At 36.9% G+C, this 27,673-nt stretch overlaps 2 protein-coding genes across 9 annotated transcripts; one reads left to right on the top strand and one right to left on the bottom strand.

Annotated features, from left to right (window-relative positions):
• The first annotated feature begins 3,526 nt into the window (after positions 1-3,526).
• On the top strand, positions 3,527-6,444 carry LOC129236853 (mitochondrial coenzyme A diphosphatase NUDT8). Of its 3 annotated transcripts, none has more exons than XM_054871122.1 (4): positions 3,527-3,598; positions 3,711-3,936; positions 4,491-4,563; positions 4,615-6,444. In XM_054871122.1, exons 2-4 carry the CDS (start codon positions 3,832-3,834, stop codon positions 5,046-5,048), a joined length of 612 nt encoding a protein of 203 aa, XP_054727097.1. In that variant the 5' UTR covers positions 3,527-3,598; positions 3,711-3,831; the 3' UTR covers positions 5,049-6,444. The 3 variants fall into 3 exon arrangements, with proteins under 3 accessions (XP_054727097.1, XP_054727096.1, XP_054727095.1); XM_054871121.1 differs by lacking the exon at positions 3,527-3,598 and having other exon boundaries at positions 3,606-3,936; positions 4,615-4,719; positions 4,795-6,444; XM_054871120.1 differs by lacking the exon at positions 3,527-3,598 and having other exon boundaries at positions 3,606-3,936.
• A 522-nt stretch (positions 6,445-6,966) lies between these two features.
• On the bottom strand, positions 6,967-27,034 carry LOC129236852 (chloride intracellular channel exc-4). Of its 6 annotated transcripts, XM_054871119.1 has the most exons (6): positions 26,652-26,944; positions 8,207-8,308; positions 7,974-8,138; positions 7,668-7,910; positions 7,497-7,607; positions 6,967-7,434 (listed from the first exon to the last, which is right to left on the bottom strand). In XM_054871119.1, the coding sequence occupies exons 1-6, from the start codon at positions 26,724-26,726 to the stop codon at positions 7,357-7,359; spliced, it is 774 nt and encodes a 257-aa protein (XP_054727094.1). In that variant the 5' UTR covers positions 26,727-26,944; the 3' UTR covers positions 6,967-7,356. The 6 variants fall into 6 exon arrangements, with proteins under 6 accessions (XP_054727094.1, XP_054727093.1, XP_054727089.1 ...); XM_054871118.1 differs by lacking the exons at positions 6,967-7,434; positions 7,497-7,607; positions 7,668-7,910; positions 7,974-8,138; positions 8,207-8,308 and adding exons at positions 10,007-11,487; positions 26,969-26,986 and having other exon boundaries at positions 26,652-26,780; positions 26,866-26,900; XM_054871114.1 differs by lacking the exons at positions 6,967-7,434; positions 7,497-7,607; positions 7,668-7,910; positions 7,974-8,138; positions 8,207-8,308 and adding exons at positions 10,007-11,487; positions 26,969-27,034 and having other exon boundaries at positions 26,652-26,900.
• Between the last annotated feature and the right edge of the window lie 639 nt (positions 27,035-27,673).

Raw genomic sequence — 27,673 nt, 5'->3', positions numbered from 1 at the left:
AGCCACTAGGCGAGCAACGAGTGCCGCGAGTGCAAAATTATATTGAAGCTAAAAATAATTATTTTTACATTTAAACTAATAGATGTAATAAATTAAGTTAAGTAAAATTTTATTAACCATTTAACATATGCATACATTTAATATAGCAAGCAAATCATAGTCATCTATGAAACAAACTCAAAGTTTCAGATCCTTTTTGAAACTTACGACCTTGATAAAAAATTCCCGTAACAATCTCATAAGATGCTCTAAGTCAATTGATTTAAGTTCAGTTTGTTTTTGTTAGATTGCCACATTTGTGGCATTACCTATTTCCTATCAAAATTGTATCGCAACTGCTTGACATTTGTAAAAGTTACGCCGTCTTGAGTAAATCTACCTCTGCACGTGTTTTGGTTTCTTACATTTTTAAAAATGGATTTGAATTTACAACAACGAGTTTGTATTAAATTTGGGGTTAAAAATGGATTCAATGGTGCGAAAACCTTAGAAATGTTGAGAAACTTTTTCGGTAATGATAAAAAAAAAAATAAATAATTGGCGCGTACACTTCTGTTAGGTGTTTGACCGATCTCCTCCTCCTATTTGTGGTGTTATAGGAGCTTTTTCAAGGCAGAAATACACTCGGAGGTTTGCCATTGCCTGCCGAGGGGCGACCGCTATTAGAAAAATGTTTTTATTAATTTTACTTTCACCGAGATTCGAACCAACGACCTCTCTGTGAATTCTGAATAGTAATCACGCACCAACCCATTCGGCTACGGCGGCCGCCGGTAATGATACTCTAAAGAAAAAAGCCGTTTACGAACGCTTACATGAACGCTTCAGACGAGATCATGAGTCCAACGAGGATAACGAACGTAATGACAGGTCGTCGACATCGAAAACTGATGAAAACATCAGTGAAGTGAAAGAAAAGTTAATCAATAACCGCAAATTAACTATCAGAGACCTAGCAGAGAACTTGAACATTGCTTATGGATACGTTCAGGATATTGTTAATGATTTGTATTTGCACCGTGTTGCTGCAAAGTCGGCCACAAAGGCCTTGAATTGCATGCAAAAAAGGGACCTCGTTGATATCACCCAAGACATCATTTTCAAGGCTGAATCTGACCCAACATTCATCAAACGCATCAATATCGGAAACGAGATGTCGATATATGAGTACGACGCACAACCCAGACATAAGGCGAATGAATGGATGGTCCCAAATGAACCAAGACCAAAAAAACACGTCGATTTCACTCAAAAAGAAAGCGATCAACGGTATTGTACGTCACGAATTCTTCGCAGAAGTTCCGGCAGTTTATAAGGACTATTATTTGGGCGTTAATTCACCGAAATCGAAGGTTAGCTGGGATCCAGATTTAATCGACAAACATTATAATATTTATAATATTAAAAATATTTCAAATAAATTTGTAAAATACTAAATACATGGGACCGATGTGGTTAGTTGTGGTCATGTATTGTATGAAAATTCGTGGATGGATGATATTCCCTTAATTCTTAAAATGTTGTCTTTTTAGATCTAACGTTTTGTGAATTTGATAACCGGCTGCGTTATACACCATAATAATACAAAACCAAACATTGGGTTGGTGCATGACTCCCATTTGGGAGTGCGTAGGTTCGAATCTGCGTACATGAAACACCAAAATGAAGAAAGTATTTTATAATAGCGGTCGCCCATCGCCAGGCAATGGCAAGCCTCCGAGTGCCATGAAAAAAGCTCATCATAAAACACTATAAAAACCTCCAAATGTGGGTTTTTCCGCTTTCTTGCAGATAATGCCGTGGCAAGAAAATGTGTAGGTGTGCGTATAATATCTTGTGTTTGGTATTTTTTTTTTTTGCTTTTGCATACTTTTCCTCTTCACAACCAAATAGTTTCCCTTGCTTTTGTTTGTACTATATATTCTCGGGCAAGACGTCGCAGCAAATTCAGAAGGCGAAATCTTGTATTGGATCATTCTGGGTGCAACATGACGTGCTCAACTGCCATCGTTGTTAAGCAAGTTGAGCGGGATCGGGGCTCACATTTATTGTGCAGATGTTTGGTTGAGAATAGTATTGTTCCTAGTCTCAATCTAAGGAGTGTTATGTATTACTGACGAAAGAGATCAGTGTTATGATTTGATTTGGTTGATAGATTATGTTTTTTTATGAGATGGGGTCGAACGGTGCCAGACGTCAACGTAATATCTGAGTATAGGATGATAGATTGCCAAGTTTGGCCATCAGCATGGTGAAGAGATTTTTAAAATGGGGCTAAGATTAGACCGTTAGCCGGTGCTCAGCGAATTTGAACGAAACAGCTAACTGACTGACGTAACCGGGGTACAGCGGTTTTTTTATGAAACAAAGCGAAATTGTTTTGGATAAGTGAAAAAAGATCAACACAGTCTTCGCTCACGTTACTTCGTTGACGTCCGAACTGATTGGACGAGTGTGTGAATACGTGTGAAATGAGTCAGTGACGTGGCAGTCGAAGTGACTCGCTAAATTTCGTTTTTCGACATAGCGGATTGCCAAACCTGGTAATCTATCATCCTTGCAAGAATGATAGAATACAAAATTGCGACTTCCGAATTCGCTGCTGCCTAATGCTTCGAGAATATACAAACAAAAGGAAGAGAAATTGCTTGTTTGTGAAGAGGAGGAGTAAGCGAAAGCAATAGAAACTACCAAACGCAAGAAAGGCAAGGCATGGTGTACTATACCGGGGCGGGAGCCCTAGTAAACGGGGAAAATCAGATTAAATCTGGTAACGTAGAAACGGCAACAATGGGACACCGCACGAGACTAACTTTCTATTTACATGCCCTATCAAACCTTCTCACCTAATACCCCTTTCCCTCTGAACCCAACCTGTCAAAACAGCACGTTTTCTGCGTCTGCCGTTAAATGAGTTAGACGAAGACAACCGGTAACTACAATATATCTCACTGACAGGGTTTAGAAAGATGCAACAACAACAAAAACCAAACACAAGAAATTATACATGCACCCACTTTCTTTTCACCACTTCATTGGTAAAAAAACTGAATACTCACAAACAAGTAATTCGTCTTCCTTTTGTTTGTTTTGTATTATAAGTATTCATAACGTCAGCCAGTTTTTAAAATCGTGCAAAATGAAGTAGCGGTTTTCTGAAGACGCAACCTTTAGTTTCTGTACACCGTGCATTTACCTTAGGAACAAATCATTGTGTCTTCTAAATTTTAATGAAATTAGTTGTCAAGGCAAAACGAAGGAGTAAGCCAAACACAGAAACAAGTGAATCAACGTTGAATAATAACCAGAAAAACTTATTTTATAAACAGCAAAAAACAATAACAAGAAGTAATGCTGCCAATGTGTATTACGAATGCGCCGTGGAAGCAGGACAATTCGTGAATTACGTGCCGTGGGAACATAGCATAATTTTAATATATTAAATGAGTAGTGGTTTTATAAACACATATCGATATACGATTATACTTTCTTTAAAACAGCATCGACATTCAACAGAACGATAGTAAAATATAATCAAAATCGATACACAATATAAGAAATTTAAATAAAGTCGGAGCTGATTTTCTCTATTAAAGTAGTTAGTTGAATAATTCAGTAATCTGTTTCCTAACAATATTTATTATTTATAAACTTGTAATGTTGAGTACAAAAACCTTACGCTTTATTCCCTTTCAATTCATACGACGCAGACTAATACTATACACAGCGAAACGAGCGGGAGTATGTAACCATAACGATGAGGAAAGTTGCGATATTGACAAATACCTGGAAACGGGTTTCCTGTTATCAGAGAAGAACAAATTACGAGCTATGCAATGTATGCGAACACCACCACCCATTGGGTTAAGGTTGGGGAAGACGACAAACGAAACGTCATTTGCTGCTGTTCTGATTTGTCTCTGCACGGATGAAAGGGTGAGATTAGTACATTCATCGTTGATCACATATGTATGTACTTCAGAAATACACATTCCTAAATTATAAGACTCTGGTCTATTTTGATTGAACTATAAATATCAAACAAAACGAACTGTCCTTTATATAACAGTATTAAAATATACTCGAATAAACTGTGGGATGTCAACAAGCGGCAGATGCGAATGTATGATGCAGTTTAGTGTAATTCGACTAAATATTTGTTCATCAAAACTTATTAAACCGTCGATTGATTTTAATGCTAGAAATAATCCGAAGACCATAACTAACTTGATAGGTTTAATAAGGTAGTGCATCTCCTGAAACTCCAATATAGACAGTGTCCGAAGGTTTCCCCGTTCTTGTCAGCAGTGCATACTGATAAATATTTCATGGCATTCAAAGGTGCAGAGAGCATGCATTTATGTACATACGAAATAATAATAATGATGACGTGTTTTCGAATATTTATTTCGCTAAAACTAATGGCTTGAGGAAAATACATGTGAAATTTGATTGAAGCATTTTTTAGTCTTCTCAATCTTATTTTATAGGATGAGGTATCAATCCTGTACACCCGGCGCTCCAGTCGACTTTCTCGTCATAGTCGACAAATATCTTTTCCTGGTGGGTTACTAAGTTTTATTATTCCGTTTTGGTTTAACATGTTGTGTTTAGGTGGAATAATGGATCCGGACGATGCTGACTTCATAGATTGTGCGTTACGTGAAGCAGAGGAAGAAATTGGATTGTCTCGTAGACGCATACATGTCTGGGGATCAGGTACTATTATAAAACCTCGACATACTGCTGCTATAATGCCTGTTGTTGCCGTTGTGAATAATTTTAATTTGAAAGAGTTGAAACTCAACGAGGACGAAGTAGAGGAGGCATTGCTCATGCCCCTCAAAGAGCTGGTGCATCCTAAAACCTTGAGGCATACACAGTTCAGGGGTGGTTGGAGTACCCCCAATTTTGTGATTGGCCATAATAAAGTGTGGGGCATTACAGGCTTCATAACAAATACTTTTCTCCAGTGCCTGATTCCAATAGATTTAAAAAGACTTAAACATCATGCCAAATACATTCGCCCTTTTAAGATAAAAAAATAATCAAATAAACGAACAACTCTGTATATATCATCACTTATATTATTAAGTAATATTTTTGCACTAGGAAAACGAATTTAAAATGTATGTAAATAAATGCAATAGCGAAATAAATCAATGCTAGAAAAATGGAAAGGTGGTTGTGCCTAATTGTTTTCTGCGTTTGCTGCAATCATTCCATAGCAAATATTTAAATACTAATCACGTTCAGCGAAAATAGTAGAAAATCGAAGTTAGAGGTTTAGAATATATTTACAAGGTAGGCATGCTGAAACTGAGTAGAAAGTGAAATTAAGATTTTTTTTGTATAAAAAGCCTGTTTATTGTCATAAGTTACCCTGAAAATACCTTTGAGAGGTTTTTGAGAGCTCAAGTTTGCCCATTCCCTTCAAATTGAAACCTATCTACTATTATTACCTTATTATCCCCTCTTATTTAAAGGTCAAGTATGAGAGCCGAGAATCGGCATAGACACGAGCTGTCCCCAAGCTTCTGGGGCTTGTTCGTGGTATGTAATAAATACTAAGCTTTTATTTTTCTGATGCTCATTACATACTTATTTTGCATAGATAGGTGATGGTAAATACTTAAAAAAATAATGTAGTTTTCTAAAAATATTTTCATTGATTTGGCGGTAATTTACTATTGAAAATGACGACGAAAATAATGAAGCAATCATGCAAACAAAATTTTTAAGATGCAGATTTTAAGTCCTGTGCGCAGCAATGGCCGAATTTTGGGCAACTGGAAAGCTACACTTTTGATAGAATTAAAGTTATTCTAACTTCACATCGAACGTCATACGTCAAAAAATCATGGGACACAGCGGTTGTGATTGCTACTCGATTGTTCCTCACGAAACCACTGGTAATATTACGTTTGCCTAAATTCTCAACAAAAAGAAAAAGATGTTAACATCCTTGATGATTTTGTCCTGATGACCGATAGTTTTATTAACCGCCTCTTCTTATACCGGTTAACTATGGTGCGTATTCTAAGAGAAGTAATCCATGGGATCGCAGCAATGATTTCCTATGAGCTCGTACGGGTATGATTTTAGTGAGGGGTGTGTTTTGTCTGGCGCTGGATAATGCTTCATTGCCACTACGTACTATCTCTTCGTGCGTTCGCCTTCTCTTAATGGCCCTGGTAAGCCTTTTTAGTGGTGAGGGTGTTTTCCTGCAGTTTCTAGGTGGACCAAAGGGCAATAGTTGGCAAACAAGTTAAAGTTGTATTTATTCTAAGCTAAGGATTTTATTTATCGCGAAATTCGACCTGCTTGCTGAGCTTCTGCTTCCGCTAGTCGCCTCCATGAGTTAGATGGCCTACCACATCTCCGACTGCCTTTCGGTATAATCTAATTTTTCACAATACTTGCCATCACCAAGTAGGTGTCGCTCAATCAGATACATTCTGAATTTGAACTAAAACGGAGGTTAATTACAATTTTTCTCAATATCTCGACACAAGCGATAAATAAAGACTATTTATTGTGGTATCAAATATGTACGAAATTTTTATTATGTTTTATTTGATTGCATATGTATATGTAGAATCTGTATGTATATACAAAACAATTGTATCCTAAATTTAAGTAAGTTCGCATAGTTATAGATATAAAAGCATATAGAGAATATTCCATATATGCGAGTGTATTATTTTAATGTTACTTCTTGGCGTGCATACCATATTTTTAAATGTACATCTCACTAACAAGCGCATATTATATATTGCGGTTTTTAATTCAACGAAATTGTTTTAATTGAAAGCAATGGCATACTCGCTCCATTTCAATTTCAACTTTTTAAGTCCTCGTTTATTTAGTTTAGCTTTAATTCTTTGTTAATACAAATTTGATAAATACTTATCGTAAACATTAAAAAAATATGTATAATGAATGCATTTAAATCAAATGTCAGAGTTGGCAACAGAATCAAACTTATATTAAAAAAATAATCGCACTTAGTGTAAATATTTTCAAAATACTTATGCTCATTAAACAAAATAGATTCAAGTAAACAGTGTACATTGCCAATTTAAAGCAGAAACAAACTTAACTTAGAAAAAATATAACTGAAAAACTGCATACATATAAACATATGGTTTTCTTTTCGATTCTATTATCTTTATAACTGAAAAATACTTGTATGCTTCACCCGTTACATTGTATATGGGTATGTGCATGTGTACTGAAATTGGAATATTTTTGAAAGCAGAGATGTGGCTTCTTAACTCTACACGGGTTATGTTGACTTCAAGTTAACTTCTCAACTTGATCCGGTCATATTTCATCACCTAAACAAGATCTCCATTACTCTGTAATATCGATCGGAATGGAAGTAGTAAATGTTGGAGTTTCAAGCTCCTCGTGCTTTTTCATTTTTAACATCTGTAATTAGGTAATAACTTGTAACGAAACGTTTTGATTAGTTTAGTGATAATGTGACCCACCTGCTGTAATTTATAATGATTGATGATATCCTGATCTGCTGGGCATGACTGCGTGAAGGCATCCAACTGGTACATGTGGTACATGTAGCGCCATAGTGCAGTGAAATGTGTCTGCAAAAGCGTAAATGAAAGCTTACATGATGTAAAATATTTCTAAAAGATGTAATTTACCGGTATTTCAAAGTCCACAAAATATTTGCCTGCCACGCGGATATGCTGCAGTCTGGGCATAAGTTCGCAATCGAAGCAACACATGGTGTCGCCGGTTAGGAAGCGGGTATTTCGATTAGCCAAGTGGTCATTGATTTTTCTTAAGTGACTCAATAGCGCATTGTTCTTGGCTTCGTCCTTCTTCACCAACATAAGCTTGAGCTTTACGTACAAATTTTCAATCAGTGTTGCCACTTCTTTATCCTGTGTGTAAACAAAAATGTAAATATAAGGTCATTTGCAATTAATTTTTAAAAATTCAACTACCTGTACAAACAAATTGTATCCGCCAGGAATATTCTTCATAATATGCCTTTCAATTTTGTCATTCTCAAGGATTGCCAAACCATTATCAATCAAAATAGGCGGATGTGTGGCCTCGAAGTTGGTCCGAAAATCTGGCGGTGGCTTTTGCATGTCAACCGTCGTCACCTAATTTGATAAACATACATGAGCATTTAGAGTCACGGCGTTGACAAATAAGTTTTCAACTTACTTACCTTCAAACTGATAGTTTTAAGCTCTGCCAAAAGATACAAGTCCATAAAGTACTCCTGGCAAAAAAGGCAAGCACCTTTACGCCTGCCATCGATTGTGGACGCCTGAAATACAAATCAATTGCGATACGAATATCATTAGTTCGTCCGTACCAAAATACTTCCATTCAAAATACCAGCCCCAGATTCTGTTAACTATTCAACGAGATTCATGATGTTATTTATAATCACCTAAAGTTTCAATTTGCAAATGAAGCAATAAACAAGTCTCCCCAAATTTATGTGCAGAGATGGTTGCGCATGCCAAAAATGTATGCATCGATTCCCGACGGTTCACAGTGGTTGGAAGAGCAATTTTTGCGCGAACATTTTTTGGAAAAACTTCAGGGAATTAGGAGAAATTTGTAAGTTTGTTCATAAAATTGTACCAAAGGCCAAAAATATTCATTTACCAAATGAGTAACAAAATTTAACTAGCTTCCACTTCTTTAATAGAAAACTTTAAAACTACTCGTATTTGTTAGATGGCAAGATGGCACGAGTACCACGGGTACACTACAAGTAGCACCAGAGTGCTGTTTTGATACCATAATGTAGACCACTACACCTGCGAGAGTTTACACAACTTAAAGGAAGAAAATTTGCCTCGGACTATCACCAGACGGCCCACTAAGAAACCTCAAGCGCCTAGCCGCCAAACCCAGACACTTGAAAAGAAAGTGTTCAACAGTCTCTTTCTCTGCAGCATCCACACCGCTTCTGCGCATGAGTTCCGGTCACCAAGTGACTGGTGACCACCGCTATAAGTTTGGAAATTGAATAGCATGGCGTGTGAAAAAAATACTCGTATACAATGAACAGAATTTATTATTCCCACGCTAATTGATATATAAAAGTTCATATAATTGGGTTTCTTCCTTTTGTTTTTATAGCAATAAATAAATGGGTTCATTCACAAAAGGTGTTGGATGAAAAATGGCACGTGGTGAAAATAGGTTTTTCTGCCGGCATAAATGTTGTCCGACACATGGTTACTAAATATTATTGAAAATTGCATTTTTTTTTTAATACAGTATAGCGTTCGCCATAGCGAATCTCCGTGCTTGAAACACCAAAATCTTAGAAAAAGTTCTACATAGCCAAAACGACCCGGATTTATATCTGGCCAAGGACTGTCACTCCAGTAGTATTCCCCGTATATGTATGAGTAATGTTTATGATGGTACAACAACAAAAAGTTTTTTCTAATAGCGGTCGTCCCCAGGCAGGCAATGGCAAACCTCCGAGTGCATTTCTGCCGTGAAAAAGCTGCTCATAAAAAAATTTGCCGTTCGGAGTCAACTTAAAACTGCAGGTGATGTATTTGTGGTTTTTTTTTTATTTATAGAGATAGACAGTTTATTTGACAACTGCCACCTATCGAAATACAAATTTTATGGCATATTTGGATTCAATATGAGTAAATAAATTTCTAAAATTTCGTTCTCATCGGATCAGTCTTCGCAATTTTTTGCAAAAACTAATTTTTTATGTTTAGTTTTGGCTTGTTTAATATGTGTTGAAGTAAAGCTACGGCGACACGCTCATGCATTTGCTGTCCAGCAGCTTATATGTGTGCGTGTCGGGTGCATGATGCTTGCCCGCGAAAAATCTGAAATTATTGATTTTCATCATGCAAAAGCCGACAAGAAGTATGTGTGACACGAAACAAGTACGTGTGTCACCCGACACGCACGCATATAAGCTGCTGGACAGCAAATGCATGAGCGTGTCGCCGTAGCTTAAATAACAAATCAAAATATTTGTTTCAATAATATTTATTAAGAGGAAAATTCATGTATGAACAGTCAACAGTCCTAACCAATCATTGAGATCCAAAATAAATAGAAATAATCAATATGTTATTCTAAAAGATGATCCAGCAAGGACTGCTCTAGCATTTCTTCATCTTTATCAAAAACCGTTAGCAAATCTGTATAACATTTAGGTGATACGCAGGGCGACTTGCTTTCCTGCATTTGTGATTGCTCATCTATATCTAAATCATCAAACGCATTCGAAGCATTATGAAGTGTGTTTTCCTCGAGGTCGTTCGAGCATTCCACCGGCACACTTTTGCTACTGTCATCAGTAACTGCAGTTGTAGACGCGGTTTTTCTTCGTTTTATGTATCGCCATAAGGTCGTAAGCGGGAGCGAGAAGAATTCTGCAGCAAAACGCACTGACATGCCGTTTACGATGTGACCTCGATATGCTTGCTTTAATCGCTCTTGAACGCCATGATCAACCATGTCCTTACTGCCGTTCCTGATCCATACAGGCGGCAACATTCCACTCTCCTTAAGTCTTGTTTTATGTAGATGAACGGTCGATTTGGGCACATGCAAAGAGCGTGATATTTGCGATATTTGTATACCGGCCATAAGTTTACTGTGAATAAGCTCATCTAATTCCTTGTTAGCCCTTCGTCTTTTACGTTTGGGATGTTTTGCTACACGTGAGGACACGGTTGAACGCACCACATTATAGCGTTTTGCTGCCTCACCCAGACTCATGCCACCTTCCAGCACAGCATTCACCGCAAGTTGAACCGCTTCAGAGTTATGGGCACTCTTTTTTCTCTTCGCTGGAGCACTGAGATCACCAGAATCCGAAGTAATCTCAACCCCTTGGTAACTATTGCTATTGCTATCGCTACTGTCGGTATATGATCGCAGATCATTTTCAATTTCATCGAAAATTCCCTCGCATGCCTCAGCTACCATAGCGGCGAAGTCTAAATTACTCACTGCGCTACTGCAACGCAAATGTTCCTCTTTGACTGTTGCTTCTTCCATCATCTGATTTTGAGATAATGGAACTCTATTTTTCTGATTTATAGGCAGGCGGTCGTCAATCTTTCCGCTGTTCAAATTATCACTTAACTGGTTGGTTGTTGTGCGTTCTGTAATTGAGACAGTCTGTGATAAGTTTTCGTCCGGTTTCGGTGTTACAAATTCGAAGTAAAAATGTTGACTATCGTGATGAGTAAGTGCAAGAACATGATCCTCTGTAGCTTCGTTACTGCGTTGCGCTAAGACATCTTTGAGCGGAGAGGGTTGTTTTTCAGAGTTTATTGTTTTGCACTCATTGACATTTTGGTGCTGCTGCTGTGGCTTGAGATATAATTTCGATTGAGCGATATTCTCTTTCTCATCTACGCCATTCAAGACTTCACTCGGTGCTAAGTTGATTTTGCTCCCGTTCGCATTCCCCAAAATTTCATTTTCAAGCACAAATTCTTCCTAGAAAGGGGCAGAGGATAATGAAAGCATACTATTAGGGGTTCAAATCTTATCATATTGAGTTTACGAGAATATTTTCTACACTGAGTCTCCACCGTGCACACTCGTTTGCAATTATACAGCTAGAGAAACCCTTGTTAATTGTATCATGCGAGAGAGAGTTGAGAAGCGCTCACACATCATACGAGTATATATTTATAAGTATGCACTAAAGAGCATAAATGCTTCATATTAGCTATTAGACGCGGAGAAACTAGCTAAAACTAAGAGATATCTTTAGCTCCTCACTTTCACTTATTCACATACTCAATTCTACATGCTGGTGTTTTTATCCATTAGATGTTTAGTTTTCGCTCATTTCACAAAGCATACAACAGATTTCCTTTATTATTTAATGTATGTAAGTGCGCATATGTATTATGCTTTTAACGATATGGTTAGATTTGCTCAAATTGCTTATGTATATTGGCCAAGGTTAAAATTTTTGTTGAGCGCACGATTATTTTATGATATTGCATTTAGTAGTTGCGGTATTAATTTGAGCAGCTTTTTAGAAGCGTTTGAAAGTTATTTAATTAAAATAGTATAAAGAACGCAACATATACAGTGTCGGACAAAACTGAAGCACCGTCCTTTGGCTATATAAATTTGTATTTGTGTATTTAAAAAAAAAACTAAATATGTATATTAAATTGCACGTTTAAATGTGACTGGAAAATAACAATATACGCGAAATAGACGCGCATTATTACAGGTGTTTAAAAAATAAAGGTGTTTATTGTTAATATTTGGTTCATGTCCATTATTTTGTATGACGGCTTCGCACCTTCGGGGCATAGATTCAATCAAACTGTTTAAAACGTTTTGCTCCAGTTCAGCTAGAGTAAAGAGAGAATCCTTTTCTTTTAGCCGTGTGTTTGGGATCGTTATCGTGTTGGTAGATCCACTTTAGCAGAATTTCATCTCCAGCAAAAAATAACATAATATTCTGAAGGATATTTTTTATATAAAAATATCCATTATGCTATTAATGCGATGGATCGGTCCAACGCCATGATCTGAGAAACATCCGCAGTCCATTATGTTGCCCCTCCTTTTTCACAGTACCTTGCGAATAGCGTGGGCTATTCCATGCCGTTCCCACGGCAGTCGTCCTACGTTACCGCAACGCCCCGAGTTTATATCCCGCTAAGGACTATCATTCCAGCAGCATTCCCCGTACATGTATGAGTAATGTTTATGCTGCTACAACAACAACTCAAACAACAACGATGACCTGGGTTTAGTCGTTGGCCTTTTGGCCTTCGTACCAGCTTCTATCCATCAGAACCTTTGACATTTAATCAACGTTCGTCGATTATTTCGAAATATTTGGTTTCCTAACACTTCTTTAGGTTCTCAAGCCACATTCAACAGCTCGTCGCTAAGTGGATCTATAAGAAATGTTCAAGTGTAATTCACTTTGGATTGATTCGGCGGGATGTCGTTTTACAACGCTTGCGACTCCCATGTAAAGTGGTTAGGGAGCCAGAAGAACGAAAATGACTTATTGCGCTTGTGATTAATGCTACTTAATGATTCACCTTCTTCAAATTCGATTATAATTTTTCTCTATGTACTGCCAAATATTTGTTGCGAGCCATTTCACAAACATTTTATTGGTTTTTAACACGAAGCAACGCTGGCGGGTAAACACGAATGATTAAGCAATGTGGTACTTGTTGAGCAAAGTGAGTATATATAAACATGTGGGCTAGTTTTGTTGCAGTATATTCCCGCTAGGGATTGAAATATTCCCAGGAATACATGAAGTTATTAAAATTTTCTTCAAACAATGTCTCTATTTTAAAACATGAAAATACAGACAGATAATAGAAATCTACATTTTTACTGGTTTTGCTCGCCCTTAATTCAGTGGCCTTGAACCGTTCCCATTTTTATATATTTGGGGCAGGTGACAGCTGCACTAATTACCTCCGTATTTGTAAAAACCAAGCATTTCTCTAGGGTTTTTTCCGTGTGTTGATAGCCTGTGTTTTCAAGGTTTTCAATCCTTTGTTGTTGTCGCGTGAAAGTAGTAGTAAGTGGAGCGGAGTAAAACAATTGATCGCGCGTTTTGCGCTACCTGTTCAGCTGTTCAAGGTCAGAATAGTAGAGAGCAGAGCAATGTTTTCGGTAATATTGCTGCCACGAAATAGTTAATGCAAACACTGATTCTCACATTATGTCAATTTTTTTTCACAAAAGCAATAAAAAGAGGTTAAATTTGTTGAATGTTTATTTTAAATATATGTACATACAATCCTCCCCCTCCCGTATACACAAAAAATTCGTGCTTTAGTTTTTTCCGACACTGTATATTCACATTAAAATTCTACTAATTTGTATATATAAAAAGATCACATAAGATTCACGCAAGTTTTCTCTCTCTCTTAACCTGCCGTTATGCGCTGCTGATGTAGTTGATACAAGCAACGATTTCTTTACTGTAATAAGGTATTAATCCTTCTTTGGTATTCAAATATTTCCTGAGTATTTTTTATAATATATTTTGAATTGAATAGTTTTGTTATAGAATATTGTTTACAAATAATATTATTAATTTGCAGCTAAAATCTGGACATTGAAAGTTAATGATATAAACCAGCTATTACGATTTGAAAGAAGCATTGTGAGAAAAATCTTCGGCTTGAAGACGGCGGGTATCGTATCTGTTAAAACAACGAAATTGAAAACCTTATTGGTGGTGCGAATGTAATACGTTTTATTAAAGCGCAACGGATTAGAAAGCCAAATGAAAGAATTAAAAAAAAGTGTTTATTTTACGTCCGATAGAAGGAAGAAAAAGAAGCCAACCAAGAAAGAAATGGATGGCTTGGTGACGTCGAAGCAGACCTGACATGATGAATGTTCGTAATTGGAAAAAAATTGTAGCAAGAGAGAGTGAACTGGAGGAAAATTGTTGATGAAACTATGGACCACGACAGACTGTGAAGCTAAGAAGAATAAGCAGATACTGCAGCAAAGTATGCAGGGAAAGCAATAATCTTTTAAATCCCTAGTATGGGGGGAAACTGCTCACTTATGCACTAGTCTCCTACAGTACAACAAAGCACCAGAAGAGCACACACTCAACACCACCATTACTCAATCATAAACACAAATAACACACCTGCCACACCTCACGGTCAAACATCTCCTCAAATATCCGGTACTTCATTAGATCTTCCTTCTTAAGCAATCCCACAACCCAATCAATCTACCTAAACCTCCCACAACTCATTCGAACCATTAACGTTAAGATATAATCTCCTATTTTTATATTATCGACACAGCCAATAGCCATGGCCGCTAGCACTGTAAATTTAATTCAATAAATAAATAAATATTTCTTCATCTTTATCTTTTTTATATCAATTTGATGCATCGCAAACAATATTGCGCTCATTGGAAGATTTTTTAAATTTTTTAATTATCAGGGTTATTCTCTATATCTCGTACGCATCTCTTAAAATTGTATTTCATTCGGTGGTGGGCTTAAACTGTTGAGCTATGGGCCGTTGTGATATTGACTTATCTTTGAAAATTCACTAAAAAAGGATGAAGATCCACCAACATAAATCCTATATGTCGAGTTTCTTATAAAGTGGTTTCCAATAAGAGGTGTTATTTTGATATTCAAAGAATGGTAAGAATGGGTTCGTTGCTTGTGTTGCACGTAGCACCGTCTTGTTGAAAAGAATCGTTGCCCAGATCAATACCATCCAATTCCGGCCATAAAAAATCGTTAATCAGCTCTCGATAGCGCAATCATCACCGTAACTGTTGCTCCAGCTTCATTTTCGAAAAAGTAAGGTCCAATGACTCCGCCGGACCATAAATCGCACCAAACAGTCACACGTTGAGGATAGAGAGGCTTTTCTACAATAACTCTTGGATTTTCTGAGCTCCAGATCCGACAATTTTGCTTGTTGTCGAAGCCACCGAGGTGAAAATGGGCCTCATCACTCAAGATGATTTTTCGATGGAATTCCGAAATCAGCAAAGACACGACGTTGTTGATGATCGGGCGGCTTGAGTTCTTGTGCTAACTGGACTTTACAAGCCTTAAGACCCACATCTTTATGCTAAATACGGTGGAACGACGTTTGTGGAATGCCTAATTCCAAAGAACGACGAGGAATGGACAAACCTGGGTTTTCTTCAACACTTTCGGCTACAACAGCAATATTTTCGGCTGTTCTTGAGCGACGTGCACCGGTTTTATTCTTCACATCACTAACTTGTCCTAACAGCTCGAATTTTTTCACCAATTTCTGTATTGCGGTCTGCTTCACGATGACCCAAAAATGTTCGAGTTTTACGAACCGTCTCTGCCAAATTTTCACCATTTTTATAGTGAATTTTAATAATTTCAATGCGTTGTTTAAGCGTTTATCGTTCCATTTTCAGTAATGGCGTAGTTTCTACTTGTCAAATATCAAAAAATGACGGCGCACACCCGAAGAAGTCCGTGTACTGGTGGACTGATGAAATCTGCGGGCTGAGGCAAATATGCATCAAAAAAAGGAGGAAGTACACAAGAGCACGTAGAACAGGTCTCGCCATAGAAGAGCACGCCGAATACAAAGATGCAAAACGCATCTTAAAGACGGTCATCCAGAAGAGCAAGAAAGAAAAATGGGAGGAGCTAAGACGCGATATAAACCAAAACCCCTGGGGACTAGGATACAAAATTGTGCTAAATAAGCTAGGGGCAAGGCAGCGCCCTCCTGAACTTAGCGAAGCCACTATGGAAAACATAGTGAATACACTCTTCCCTACGCACGACCTCAGAGCAGATAGGGAATACATAGAAGAAAACGACTTGCCACCGTCTTTCACGGTAGAGGAATTGAAGGCAGCAGCAGCAACCCTCAAAAATAACAAAGCGCCAGGTCCTGACGGAATCCCATCGGAGGTGCTGAAAGTCATCGCAAACGAACGTCCGCAAGTACTGCTAAACATGTATAATGCCTGCTTATGTGAAGGAATCTTCCCAAAAATCTGGAAGAGGCAAAAGCTAGTTCTCATAAGCAAAGGTAAAGGAGACACGGAAGCCCCATCAGCGTACCGCCCCTTGTGCATGCTCGACACGACAGGGAAACTGTTAGAAAGACTGCTGAAGCCACGAATAGCAGCAGCGATAAGCAAATCGGGTGGCCTCTCAGATAGGCAACACGGTTTTAGGCAACGCAGGTCGACAACCGGAGCAATTGAGGATGTAGTGAAGAGTGTAGAAAAAGCACGGAGCAGAAATCACTTCTCCCGACCGATCGTGCTCTTAGCCACGATTGACGTAAGAAACGCCTTCAACAGCGCAAGATGGGAGGATATGATTGACGCACTTGAGAAGCGTTACAAAATACCTCAATACCTGATGAAGATGATCCGTAGCTACCTCAAAGATCATGTACTCATTTACGACACGAGTAGAGGACAACGGACAAAAGTGCTAACTGCAGGTGCGGCCCAAGGTTCAATCTTAGGCCCTGATCTCTGGAACGTCAGCTACGACGGCATCTTCAACATCGATATGCCCGACGAGTGTTATCTAGTAGGATATGCGGATGATGTTGCAGCAGTAATTACCGCACGCGATTTAGACGCGGCAAGACGGAAACTCTCACAGACGCTGATAAGAATCAAGACATGGCTCGACTCGCACGACCTTAGCTTGGCTCCGGAAAAGACGGAACTAATTCTACTTACGAGGGCGCGCATACCTCTAGAAGTAATAATGCCGGTCTACACGGAGAATATAAGGACTTCAAAAGTGGTGGAATACCTGGGCATCAGACTTGACAACAAGCTGACTTACTGGGCACAAATCCAACACGCTGCTGAAAAATCTGCCAAAATAATCGCAAACTTATCACGATTAATGGCTAATATCGGAGGCCCCATCGCAAGCAGGCGGAAGCTGCTCATGGACACAACGATATCCATCTTGCTATACGGCTGTGAAGTATGGGCGGACACACTCAAATCAGAATGTCGTCGGAAGATTCTTGCCAAGGCCCAAAGAACTGCTGCCCTCCGTGTTGCCTCAGCTTACCGCACGGTATCGGAAGCAGCAGTACTTATCATCAGCGGTACGATACCCATAGATCTCCTAGCGAGGGAACGAAAAGAACTATGGGACCTCAAAAAGAGCGAGACAAATGACACAGACGACCACACACGCGACCGCACAAATACCAGAAGGCAACAAGCTCGAGCACGCACACTCCAAATATGGCAAGAGCGCTGGGCGTCAGAGGCGAAAGGAAAATGGACAAAGAGACTGATACCAAACATAGATAAATGGTATGACAGGAAATTCGGTGAGGTGAACTATTACATCACCCAGATGCTATCTGGACATGGGTACTTTTATAAATACCTCAACAAAATAGGGAAAGCAGAAACTGCTGAATGCATCTACGGAGATGCACCCATTGACGATGCTGATCACACATTTTTCAAATGTGAGAGGTGGACAGCAGAGCGCAAAGCAATAGAAGATAGGCTAGGCCCCTTAAAAGCAGACAACATCATCCAAAAAATGGTCGAAAGTGCAGAAAGCTGGCAACTTATTGACACGTACGTGGAGCGCATTCTACGTGCCAAGAAATTTGACATGGATAGAGATGATCAATATACATACATCCATCCTACCTGAGTAGAAGATGAGCCGATAGCGTGATGCTGGCTCCAAAATTGGCGACCCTGGACGCAGGGGGAGTAGAAAAGGCTTCTTTCTGAACAGAACGCCTACTTGGATCTCCTCTGCCTACGATGAAATACTACCGGAGTCCCGGGGCAGAGGAAACATCCGGGAAGGAATGGGGAGGGATTGTTTTAGTGGCTACACCATTCGACGCAGTAGACGACGGTTACTGTAGTGCGAAGGCATTTTGAACCCTACCTCACCGCCAAAAAAAAAAAAAAAAAAAAAAAAAATCAAAAAATGACAGCTTCAAAAGTGACATCTACCGAAATAGGGGGCTATTCAAAATAACACCTGTTATTGGAAAACCCTTTAGAATCCGAAATGTTACTTTTGAAGTAAATATCTGGGGAGCGGATGTTGTTTGCAGCCTTCTCAACCTTTCTGCAACAATTTCATTTGGATCTTGTTGAAATTTCACACATTTAACCTACTATACTTGACACCTTCTTCGTTTAACGAATTTTTAAGTTTTATTCCAATGATTTTTGCATATTTGATCTTTAATACATATAATATATTAAAAAGGCATATCGCTAGTTTAGTGGAAGTGTCGTAATCCATTTTTTTTTAGATAAGAATGCTGAAGTTATCGCAAGCGATGCCATAGCGAAATAAAAGAAAACAGCTCTGTTCATAGACAATAATAACTAAATTTCTGACGTTCTTTTAACAGCACGCGAAATATGCATAAAATTGGGCTGTCAAAGTCAGAAAGTCAGGCGAAAAAAAATGTCGCCATGCAATTCTGCAACCCACATAAGAGTAGCGTTATTCTACTTTGCGGTATTTATTATTTTCAATAATGGTAACAGAGAAAACGTGTACTAAATATTTCATAACTTATAACTAAACATCTCAAATTAGGTATATTGAACTTTCATTTGCCCGTTTAATAGAATATTTTTTTTTTTGACATGACAGTTCCTAACGGATGTAATTTAATTAAAAACAAAAATTTTACCTATACGATGAATTACACGATGAATTACGCCATAAACTTTTAATAGTCCAGTCAAAAGAAGATTTAACTTAGTAACCTTCGGCTGTAGGAGTAGACCTTCTCTTTCATGTGGCCCCAAAGAAAAAAGTCACAAGGTGTTCAATCACAAAATCTCGGTGGTCAATTGTGATCACCTCTTCGAGAGATAACACGGTCTGGAAACTTTTCCCGTAAAAGATCAATGGTTTCGTTGCTTGTGTGACACGTAGCGGCGTCTTGTTGAAAGTAAACGTTGTCCAGGTCAATACCATCCAATTTCGGCCATAAAAATCGTTAAAAATCTCTTGATAGCCTTCCATATATTTAAATAACGTCTGTTATTGGAAAACCCTTGAGTTTACATAAAGGGAACCGATTAATCAAATACAATTTTTTACATCAAAAATTATTTAGTATTTTGTGTCACAGCAACATGTTGGGACTTTTCCTTTAAGGGTACCATCCTTCTTGTATTCCGGTCCACAAATCATCACAGTTTTTTAAATATTTACTTGTGACTTTCATTTTCACATCGTTCTACAAATTTTCTATGGGTCATTCCAAAACCTTAATCCATTGCTTGACGGTCTTTGCTTCGGATCGCTGTCCTACATAAATGCCCAATTTAATGGCTGAGACTCATACATAAAGACTTCTATTTTGTTTATTAGTTTAATAATAACATTATTAATATTGTAATAATAATAATAGGTTTGCACTTAAAACAAAATTATATTATTAATATTGAAATAATACAATAATATTATTAATATTATAATAATAATATTACTATTATTACTAATAAAATTGTATTAGTTTAAAATTTGTTTTTTTTTTTTATGTGTTCATAGCTGTATATCATTCAGGCCAATACCGTTAACCGGCTTGCAGCAATTTTGAAGGAACCAGCTGATTTGCTAACGTAACAGGGGATGTGACAGCTGTTTGTTTACGACAGAGGTCGGCAAAAAACGAGAGTGTTTTGGTGATGTACGAAAAAATCAACGTAGCCACTGCTCATGTTACTTCTTTGCCCTCTGAACAACGAAGGTTGATTGTATTCAACTCTCTCTCTGATACATCCCCTATGAAGTAACAGCAAAAGTTACTAACAATTTTGCTTGGAGTGGCCAAACCTTGTTCCTATCTTTCTTGGATGTATGGATGTAGATATGTATGTGACAAATACCTGATAACTAAATTTTCATCTTTACATTTATGTATTTTCTTACTACGTTTTCTTTATTCATATTTATTAATTTACAAGGCGGCTTTTTTCTCAGGGCTCAATGCATAACGTTTACTATATTAAAATATTTAATATTCCCATATAAATAATCATTGCGAACAGATTGAAACATAAAAGCAAAGATATTAAACAATGTATAATACCTTTGAGTTCCTAAAACTTTTGATAGTTTTTAATTTCAGGAAATTAAACTAAAGTAGACTTCAAATTTGTATGTGCTTTTCTAATCAGCAGACTAACGATATTGGCGTTCATCCAGCTATTCCGTTGTGTACACTTCGACAGCTGTAACAGTTATTTGTTTTAGATATTACATACAATATCTGCATTGTTCATCAATTCGTTAATGAGTAGGCAAAGTGCCGGTTGAGCATTTAACAAACATCAAGTATGATGATGTCATGCAAATGTGCTTCGCTCAAGTGTTCACGCCAAAAATACAATTGAAGAAAATTAAAAGAAGCTCTACGTTGCGGTTATGTGGCAAATATGTATGTATGTATATAAGTATATAGATGTACATATTAATACCCAGCATAATACGGCAACGGGTAAATGTCTGCAAATTCGAGTTAAAAAATATGCAACCTTAGTTATTATTAGATGACCGATATATTATTTTTTGTTTAGTTATTATTTCCTATACGGATACTTTCATACGTTTGTATTAATTTTATTTTCTGATCAATTAGATCTATGCGGCGGAAACTAGACATAATTTGTCGATCAAGGCACTAGTTCCGAACCGGCCAATTAGTAATGTAAAGGCGAAATATCAATCATTGCCTAGCAAAATTCTTCAATTTCTAAATGCGACCTAGTACGGCATAGCCTTTACTCACCAGAAGAGCACTAGTTTGAAAGAGCGGAACGCACTACAGGCTAAACGTATGCCTTACGAGTACAGATGTGTATTCTAAGCACAACACACATACATATTCATACATGCCAACAAATATGTATATATACATACATTAACAAACTTAGAAGGAGATAAAGTAAAATTGTAAAAAAATGGAAAATCAACAGCAAAACGAAGCAATTACAGCTCTGTATAGTCCTATAATTGTTTTCAATAAATAAACGTGAATATGAATGGAATATTTGCATGTGCATATATGAATATTCGGGGGTATAGCTTTGATATTAACTTTGTGTCGCATAATTCCGAGATACTCATCGAACTTTAACGGAAAAATAAACCTATAAACCTCAAAACCTATAATCAGTGAAGTTTTCTCGTAATGCTTGACTTCTTTTCACCTGACTTCGTAACACCTGATTCTAAAAACGGTAGCGCTTTGGCAGTAAAAAACGAACAACTAAAATTGTTAACCTTTTCATCTACCTATAGGGTAAGATCAAACGATGCCAGAGAAAAGAGAGGTAGATATGCCCATACATACATACTTCAGAGATATTTTCAATGCGATCTGGCTCACGAGCAACCCCATAAGATGTTCTAAATTGTATAAGAAACAAATTAATGTGTATACATATGTATGTAGGTATTTATGATTTTAAATTAATTTTTTGCAGCATTTCCAAAATATTTGCATCGAACAACCGAATTGACTGTACATTTACACTTTCCGATTCCAGAAAACTTGCCAACATCTATACAAATACTGTCCCTGATGAAGGCTAATGTTGATTATTATTAATGGAATTTTATGCTTGCTACCACTGATAAGATAATTCTATGCGTTCTTTGGCTCATGAACTGAAAAAATCATCAACTTAAAACTATTGTAGCCCCGCAAGGTTTTCTGACATATTTGAGATATTGCAAATTCCACCAACAAGGGAATCCAACACTCTTCATTATATCGATTTATTTGTTTTGCTTGCTTAACGTTCCAATCATGTTCTATTTAAAAATCATGAAGTCATTGGCTTACCAACTGTACATTAAAAATATATTAGAAAATTCCAATATTCAATGCTATTGAATCTTTTGTCAATTATTTATTGATATATTGGAAATACTCAGGTAATTAATTTTAAAAATTTAATTAAAAACAAATATTGCATTGGGTAAGGCTAGTAGCTGGCACCAAACCATGCAACGTCCTTACTTGGAGGGTATGATCAGAAGAGTTTTAAAGATCTCATAAACCTTCCTAAGAAGAAAGGCATTCTAGCTGACCACTGCAGGCTGCGCAATTATCGACTCTGCGACCTATATACAAATTACTACACTTTTTTCTTGAATGCGATGCCATAACGAAAAGAAGAGGTGAACATCTCGGCATAATACGGCCGGAAGAGAGGCAGAAACACTCAGCTCAACCCAGCTATGTTAGTTTTATTGAGGGAAGTGGGTCTGAATGAGGTATTGTGAAGAGTAGAAGGCACAAACACATCCTAAAGTCGAAATGCAAACCTCCATTTCATTACAATTTCTGGGTACCACATTGGAAACTTTATTAAATATTAACGTCAAATATATTCCCCCTTCTTCAATTTGAAAACGGCGATCATAATGCGATTCGTGGTCTGCGTATCCATGCTGAATGTTCGCGATTACACACATAACTTGTTTTGATCTTAGTCTATATTTGTTGCCTCTTATAATATGTCCGAAGTAAGCAGCATTTATTCCTGAAAATGGTTGGCAAATGCTGCTAGACTGGCAGTCCTTAGGTAGACAGATTTAATTTGGGGTTTGCACTTGGACCTGATGATCTTGTGTGCTCTCTACTCATCACAGTACATCATCCAAACCCAGTTCCCTTAATAAAATTAAGTCCATACTCCGAGATTTGAAGTTTTTTAATTTTTGTATTATTTCACTTTTTAAAGGTTAGCCTCGATAGGCCTCGCATTGCTTTGCATTGGTCTTTCTTAGTATACCAATGAAATTAGGTTTCAACCAGGACCTTGGATATTTCGCAGTTTCATACACATAGTTAAACACCTTCGTTCAACTGTCATTTACCTTCGCTGAGATTTCAACAACCTTTTACTTTTTTCGCAGTTTTGATAGCATTTCTTATTACAGGCATAGTTATTTGAAGTAGTGATCCATTACATCCTTTCATATCGTTTATCCAATATTTTTCTCTCTTCAATCGTCATTAAACAATTCATTGGCATATTGTAACCATATATACATATAATTGTTTTTCATTTAGCTTTATTGTTTGTATCATATAATATAATTTGCTCAATACACTCCTTTCAGGTTGTATATTCCCTTCAGTATTTTGTGTAAATTAAAACCGTGAATGATGATTGTCTGCAAAGTTATTTCAGCATTCGATCGAATTTGTCATGTTGTATTAGCATCGTTGCCATTAATAGGTTATGATCGGACGAAGGAACGTCTGCACTTGGATATACTCTTGTCCATATCATGGATGATTTAAATCCTTTGTTAATCAAGATTTAGTAAATTTGTCTAGTATTCTCTCTGGCAATTTGAAATAAGTGTTACCTATAATGAACTCTTCTTCTACGCTTATACCCCGGAAGTCAATTTTAAACCTGTTAAATTCGTTGATTGTCTAATTTACTTGATTCGTATAAACTTAGTGTATTCCATATCGCTACCTTGAAAGTTCCCTAATATTTTAAATCTTGTTATTTGTGAGTTGTTTGTATGTAATTGTCGTGGAAAAGTTCAGCTTCTGTATTACTACCAAGTCGAACTCATAGAATTTACCTGCGCTAGAGTATATATGTATTTTAATTTAGGAAACTGACCAGTTTCCGTTCAAACAAAATATAAAATATGACGCTCCATACAATATGAAGTCACATTTTTCGCCACCATTGAGAGTATTCAATGAAAAGTGGCTATCACAGATTTGTCAGCGCGCAATTTGTTGGTGATTGACAGTTCATACGATTACACAATGAGCAACCGCCACGCTGAACGAGAGGTGGCGAAGTTCTAGTAAAAAGCAATGCAGTCGCTAAAGAAAACTACTTCTTTATCAGTATTTTCCCAAACCAATTTTTATTATTTTCTATCTTTGTGTGCACTTGAATATGCAACTGTAGACATTCGTGCATACCGTTGCAGAAATACTTCCTTGCATTATTTTTAAAGTCTGAATCAAACCACTTGGCCTATGTAGAATGCTTGTATTTTATTTAGCTAATTACACATGTATGTATTTGTATTAATAATATAATTTGTTTAGAGTACTTTTAGTATGTATATGCGATTAGTTTTTAGTTGAGCTATACATTGCACGTAATGACATTGTTAAGCCCCAAAAGATCAGATGGGCAGCACGTGACTCATACGAAGGGGAATATGTGCAGAAAGATTACTGGAGACGAAGATGATCAGCCAAGAAAGGCTGACACTACGGCGGAAAGATGAAGTAGCAGAGGATCTTCCAACATTGGAGGTCAGAAACTGGTAGAAGACTGCACGTAAACGTCAAGAATGGTGAAAAGTAGTCTTCTAGATCAAGGCTCACAAGTAGCTGTAGCTTCTAATACGATGATGATTCATTGCACAAATAGTCGGAGGAGTGGAAGTCGAAAGAAATTTATAAAATCATGACTTATATACATATGTATGTATAATCAAATAAGGTACCAAGTTTCATATCAATTATTTAGAGTTTTACGATACACATACATATGTATGTACATTTACAGTGGGATAGGTGGTAGAATGCCCATTTTTCAAAACTATTTTAAAATTGTATACATAAGTATATTTTTATAAACCGAAAGGTAAGTGGTTGTCTTCATTGTTATGTTGAACTTTCGTATGAAATTAATGTGTATTTTAATTTCAGAGTGATAGAAAATGGGCACATAATCCAAAAGCGGCTTTTAATTAAAATAAATACTTATACAATCCATATGATTGCAATGATTCACAGCTTTGCATGCACATATGCATATACATATCTACAAATAGATGAAGTACCGCAATACAACAGCATCAATATATTGTATACAAATTTATTACACAGACAGAAGGGCGAGCAGTAGAACATATGTACATATGTATGTACCATATCCTCAAAATTTTCGTACAAAATCTTTCAAACAACAGAACAAAAATATATACTCTAGTGCTTAGGAAGTGATAAATTTACAAAAGCAATGAAATATAACTATATAAATAAACAGTTCCAGTTTCTAGAGCTTCATAAATAATAGATTCGAGAATCATTCGGATATATTGCCAAAACTTCTCTATAAATAGCAAGGAAAATTATTTTGTGCTCATAGCACCCGCCCACTTTTCGCATCGATATTTTACTACATATTCATATAAAAAATTTAGCGAAATTTCATGTGTATGTATGTATCCAAATACACACATACTACATGGGGTACGTGCATTTACTTAATTTTGCTAGGAAAACTGTCGCATTATAAGTGACGTACCACCAAAAACTATTTAAATATTTCAGCTAAAGCCACAAACACTGAATCAACATATGAGTTAGCAAAAGCTCTACATCATAAAGTATCAATAGGCACCAAACGTTTATATATACCATAATATGTTGTAGGACCATTCAATCACCAGACCAACCAGTCGGCGTAATAGCTATTGTGGCATATGAAATTTTAAAACGCAAACAGAAACCTGTTCTCATGCATCGAAGATAATATACACACACAGAGACGTTCCACCACGTTAGCTCCGCGAATTGTACAAACAAATAGCCCCACTGATAGTTCAGAAAAATAAAAAATTTTAAGTATGACACATTTTGGGGCAAAGATTGCTTTATATAAGACGACATGATCGTATGTACAAATGCATTTCTTAGGAACATATGTAAATACAGCATCCATAAATATTTATATAAAACACAGATGGGATCAAATTAAACTTTGACGCAAAAGTTCCATTGAAGTACCGAGAGTACACAAAAAAAATGACATTCTAACCTAGAGATCGAGATCGGCATTTACTTGCCTTTATATTGTCATATTAATCGAGGTTTGATAAAAATATTTTTATGCCTTAAAAAACTTTATCGCAACGAGATTTCAACAGAAATTAAAGCAGATAAACGCGCAAACTAAAAAACAAATGCAGAAAATAATCCAACTTACACACATATAAATACATGCATTCTCTAGAGTTGCTTTAGTTTCGAAACAATCTTCTCCTGATATAGTCCTGGCCTAATACCTTACGAAAACTGTTACACACTATACAATCCACGACAGCAAGACTTGATGCCACTCACCTTTATGATCAGTTCAATTTCAGGCACATCTCCATTACTCGTACCGTTGGTATCTTGGTTCTCAACTTCCGACATCTTGGAATCGCGTGACGTTTATGAAATTTCCAATTACTAAACGGAAAATGCAAACTACGAAAAAAATTAAGAAGTTATTGAAAGCCGTTCTTCTTAATCTTTTATCGACTTGCTAATATTTTATCCAAACACAATTTACTTCGTTTCGCCCAATTTAAGAAGTAAAACCACTTTCTGTAATGAAAATTCAGTATTGGTTTAACTAAATTTGAGAAATTACACACCTATTACCGAAAACGTACCACAATACAAATGCCTTTTTGGAGTACTGTAGAAAGGGTGCAAAGCAACTGAACTAACAGAGTTGCACTAAAATGCATTATTGAATACAAAATTGTAGGATTCTTGAACGCGATAGTTTGTATCGAGGCACAACCACTAGACCAACAACAGCGTTTTGTGCGTTTGATTGTCACGGCAAAGTACGGAGTACTGCAAAACAGAGTACGAATTTATCTTGTTTCATCGTATGCTGACAGCCGTATGGACACAGCGACAGAAAATAAAGAAATCCGATACCATGCAAGGATGATAGAATACATGGGTGCGCCTTCCGAATTCGCTGTGCCTTCAAAGCCAATGAATAAAGAACCAAAAGGAAGGCGAATTACTTGTTTTTGACGAGGAATAGAGCAATAGAAGCAATGGAAACAACCAAATACCAGAAATTATACGCATACAAATACACTTTCTTGCCCACGTTTTATCGATTTTTTTATGAAATAGGTTATCGAATAGCAAAACCGTTAAAATCGTGGTTAATATATCGTTAAAATATGTTTGTGAATTCCGCTACTGGATGCAACTCATTTCTAACTTAAGCGCGAAACACACTACTCAAACGGGTTATTAAACTAGGCAGACTACTAACTAGCTGACTTAAACTAGGCTACACAAAGGTAGCGCCCATCTCGTACCACTATTCTTCTCTCAGTGAATTTGAGAGA

Source organism: Anastrepha obliqua, chromosome 2 (genome assembly GCF_027943255.1).
Source record: "Anastrepha obliqua isolate idAnaObli1 chromosome 2, idAnaObli1_1.0, whole genome shotgun sequence".
In the NCBI taxonomy this organism is placed as follows: domain Eukaryota; kingdom Metazoa; phylum Arthropoda; class Insecta; order Diptera; family Tephritidae; genus Anastrepha; species Anastrepha obliqua.
This window is presented reverse-complemented; position numbering and strand designations above follow the sequence as displayed.

Excerpts from the sequence above, each read along its gene's own strand:
- LOC129236853 (XM_054871120.1), top strand. The coding sequence starts at position 3,658 with ATGTTGAGTACAAAAACCTTACGCTTTATTCCCTTTCAATTCATACGA. Across the intron at positions 3,937-4,490 it reads GTCTCTGCACGGATGAAAGG|GATGAGGTATCAATCCTGTA; the intron begins GTGAGATTAGTA and ends CTTATTTTATAG. Across the intron at positions 4,564-4,614 it reads TCGACAAATATCTTTTCCTG|GTGGAATAATGGATCCGGAC; the intron begins GTGGGTTACTAA and ends TGTTGTGTTTAG.
- LOC129236852 (XM_054871114.1), bottom strand. The coding sequence starts at position 26,726 with ATGTCGGAAGTTGAGAACCAAGATACCAACGGTACGAGTAATGGAGAT. Across the intron at positions 11,488-26,651 it reads AAATTGAACTGATCATAAAG|GAAGAATTTGTGCTTGAAAA; the intron begins GTGAGTGGCATC and ends GCCCCTTTCTAG.